Source organism: Pteropus vampyrus, unplaced genomic scaffold (genome assembly GCF_000151845.1).
Source record: "Pteropus vampyrus isolate Shadow unplaced genomic scaffold, Pvam_2.0 Scaffold659, whole genome shotgun sequence".
Classification (NCBI taxonomy): Eukaryota; Metazoa; Chordata; class Mammalia; order Chiroptera; family Pteropodidae; genus Pteropus; species Pteropus vampyrus.
The window spans coordinates 94,676-97,733 of record NW_011889440.1 but is presented as its reverse complement, the minus strand read 5'-3'; the positions used below and the strand labels follow the sequence as shown (position 1 = coordinate 97,733).

The 3,058-nt window shown below is 55.8% G+C and overlaps 1 protein-coding gene across 12 annotated transcripts in view; it reads left to right on the top strand.

Annotated features, from left to right (window-relative positions):
* The first annotated feature begins 47 nt into the window (after positions 1 to 47).
* Positions 48 to 3,058, top strand: part of ZNF606 (zinc finger protein 606) — a 46,969-nt gene continuing 43,958 nt past the window's right edge. For 4 of the 12 annotated variants that reach the window (XR_002778202.1, XR_002778203.1, XR_002778204.1 and 1 more), the window contains exons 1-3: positions 48 to 792; positions 1,531 to 1,692; positions 2,097 to 2,171. Coding sequence is in view for 7 of the 12 variants with exons in the window: in XM_023525969.1 (XP_023381737.1) it covers positions 571 to 792; positions 1,531 to 1,692; positions 2,097 to 2,171 (459 nt within the window). In the remaining 5 variants the exon portion in view is untranslated. Of the gene's footprint in view, positions 793 to 1,530; positions 1,693 to 1,839; positions 1,956 to 2,082; positions 2,172 to 3,058 lie in introns of those variants that run through there. The other 8 variants (XM_023525967.1, XM_023525962.1, XM_011385106.2 and 5 more) reach the window with 8 other exon arrangements.

Here is a 3,058-nt window from a genome sequence, read left to right as displayed (position 1 = left end):
TCTTTAAAGATGCAGCGTCCGCGGGACGTTGTCAAGTTGCAGGCGGCGGTGCGGGGCTTTGTCCGCTCTCCCGGGAACGCGCCCCGCGCCGCCAGTCGGCGGCTCCCTCGGGGAGGTCGCGGGACTCGCACAAAGGCCCGGAGCCTAGGCGGTTGGGGCTTTGGTCTCCAGACCAGGGGACATTCAGGTGGAGTTTTTTTCCTTTCTCGAGATAAAATTTATGTCTATAAATTTTATAAAATTGTACATTGAGAAAGTTGTGCGGTTATCGCCACTGCCTATTTCATCGCCCCCCGGAGGAAACCCCCCCCCCCCGTTAAGCAGTCACCCCACTGCTCCCGTCCCCCAGCTCCAGGGAGCCGCTTATCTGCGAGGGTTACAGGTAGATTTTACAATCATTTTTGTCAAACCCACAGAACCTCCACGTTGCGGCTGGCTGTCGCCTGGAGCCTTTGACAGATTGCCACCCTCGCGTCTCGGATGGTGCTCTTTTTTTTTCAGCTTATTCAAATCACCCTTCGTTTCTCTGCAGGAATTCTGTTATGTTTTTGACGGGAACTCTGTCTTACGATGCTGCTGCCTGGGAGTCCTTTGTTGCTTCTGCGGATGGGTTCTCTTTGTTTCCGCCGGATCCTCTGTAAGAAAGGACCACTTTCCTCTTTTTCCCTTCTGTTTCTAGGTTGGTGTTGCAGTTACATTCCTTATTTCACCCGAATCCAGTGCTCCTGCCAGGCGCCTAGTCCGTCAGTTAATCCTGTGGGATGGCTGCCATCAACCCGTGGGCCTCCTGGGGTGAGTCCAAACCTGGTTTCTTCCGTGCCTTCCCAGTGACTTGCTGCATCCAGCAAGGTTAGAGCAGGGGAGGAGCGGGCGAGGGCCTCGGGGGATCGGAGGGTGTCTGTTTGGTACAGAATTAGAACTGAGTGGAAATGAAAAAAAAAAAAAAACCTTGGTTGTTGGTGAAACGGGAAACTTGGTACAAAGTGACTGTAATTTTTTCATATTTTATAGTCATCCGAGATATTTCATTAGTTCTGAGATTTTCCGGTTATTTGTGGGGTTTCACAGCCATGCAGACGGTGGAAGTTTCTTTTCCGCTCCAGTGTTGTGATTGTTAGTTCTTGTTCTTCACTTAGGTAGCGTTGGTTTCTATTTTAAGAGCAACGTTAAATAGTAGCGTGATGTTATTGGTGTGTTTTACCGCTAAGTGAGGTTTCAGGTATCACTAAAGACGGCAAAGAAGTATCTTTTTTACTACTTATATTTTTGAAAAGTTAGGTAAAAGTTAACCATTTTATCAGATAATCTCTTCAGCCTTTAAGAGGTTCTATTCTTAATTGTTCTCTGCGTTTCGGGTATAAATCTGCTTATCGTGTTGGAACTTTTCCCAGACCCCTGAGCTCTGTTGTTGGAAGTTTGTTGTAACCGTCAGTGAGAAAGGTCTCCTTTTCCATTGCGTGGCCTTTAGTCACTAGGATTGGTGTCACAGTGCTTTTCATTTCCTCGTTCTAACCTGATCTTTTGGTGCAGGTGTCCTTACGGACCAGTCCTGGGGGATGGCAGCTGTTGACCCATGGGCCTCCTGGGGTGGTGAGTCAAGAACCTGTATCCCCATTGGCCTTACTGGCTGCCATGTTGTGGCCTCTCCCAGCAGTGACCTGCCGTGGTCAGGGATCCGACCTGGGGAGCCAGGTGGGCATTAGGGGAGGGGATTCTGGTCTAGACCTGTCTGTGCAGAGCTGGAACAGGGAGGGCTCAGACACTCTGCAGAGGGATAAGTTGATAGTGACATCTCCAGGACAGGGCGCATGAGAACGAATGTGGTAACTTACTGTTCAGGCCCAGAAAAGCTGTGAACGGACAGAGTCTGAGAGACGGTGCCTCCGAGGAAGCGGGGCGGGCAGGGCTCACGTATTTCAGCACGTTCCCCATCTTCTCAGCTATGAGATGAGGAGGTGCGTCTCTTCTCTTGCCTAAGGGGTGGCAGGACTGGCTCTGCCTGCGCCCGCAGCGGGGAGGGACTCGACTGGGCGCGCTGCTGGCAGGGAGAGTTGCCTCTAGGACTTTGCCTTCCTCCCCCAGCTCTGTGTCCTCAGGACTCTGCCTGGCATGCGGACGAGACCCCGGAGGAGGGGAGGCGGGCCGCCGTGCTCCCAGCAGCCCGGGTCCAGGTGAGGTGGGGCTTCTGCTTTTTCCCAGTGGGCTGCCCTGTTCCCTGAGGTGTCCAGGTTGTCCCCAGCCATCCCGGTCCATGTGCTCTCACAGTTTACAGCAGCAACTTTGGGTAGAGATGGAGTCACTCCGAAGTATGTCACTCCGGGGCACAGACGGGGAGAGTTCAGTTTTCCATGGCACGGAGCCTCACTGTTAAGCAGCCCATTCACAGTCCTGAGCCCCGGCTGTGCTGTGGGTTGCTTGACGGATGAGGGACAAGCCCCTCAGTTGGCAGCCCCCTCCCTTTCGCCCTCCCACCTCCGCACATGTAGTCAGTGCCTGATTCAGGTCGCGCTGGTCGGTGAGTGCTGTGTGTGCCGAGGGGAGCAAGGCCGAGCTTGAACCCCCTTCCTGAGGAGCTCCGAGGGGGCCCCCTCAGCTGCGGAGGCCTCACGGCCAGTGTGGTGCAGGACACAAGGAGCTTGGGCCACTTAGGGAGGCCTGGAGCCCTGGGGGAGCAGAGCCCAGCTAATGCCTTGGGAGGTGGCACAGTCTGCACAGAGGTCCTGGGGCATGGAGCAGCCGGGGCCTTTGGGCCGCGGGGAGGGAGGCTGCCCAGGCGACAGAACGTACCTGAGCCAGGGGGCAGAGGAGTCACGTCACCAGAGTACGAGGTCCGGTGAGCAGGGCTCTGGGTGAAGACCGGGCCCCAGTCAGGTTTTGGGCGGGAGAGGCCAGGCCGAGCCCCGCGGCTTGAAGGCAGCTGCAGGCTCGGGCTCCATCCTCTGAGAACCAGGAGCCTCAGAAGGGCTGGAGCCAGAGGCGGCCGGATTGGCTGGATTCACGATGTGGCCGGAAAGATGTCCCAGGCTGGGGCGGCAGGGGAGGAGCCGTGGGGAGCAGG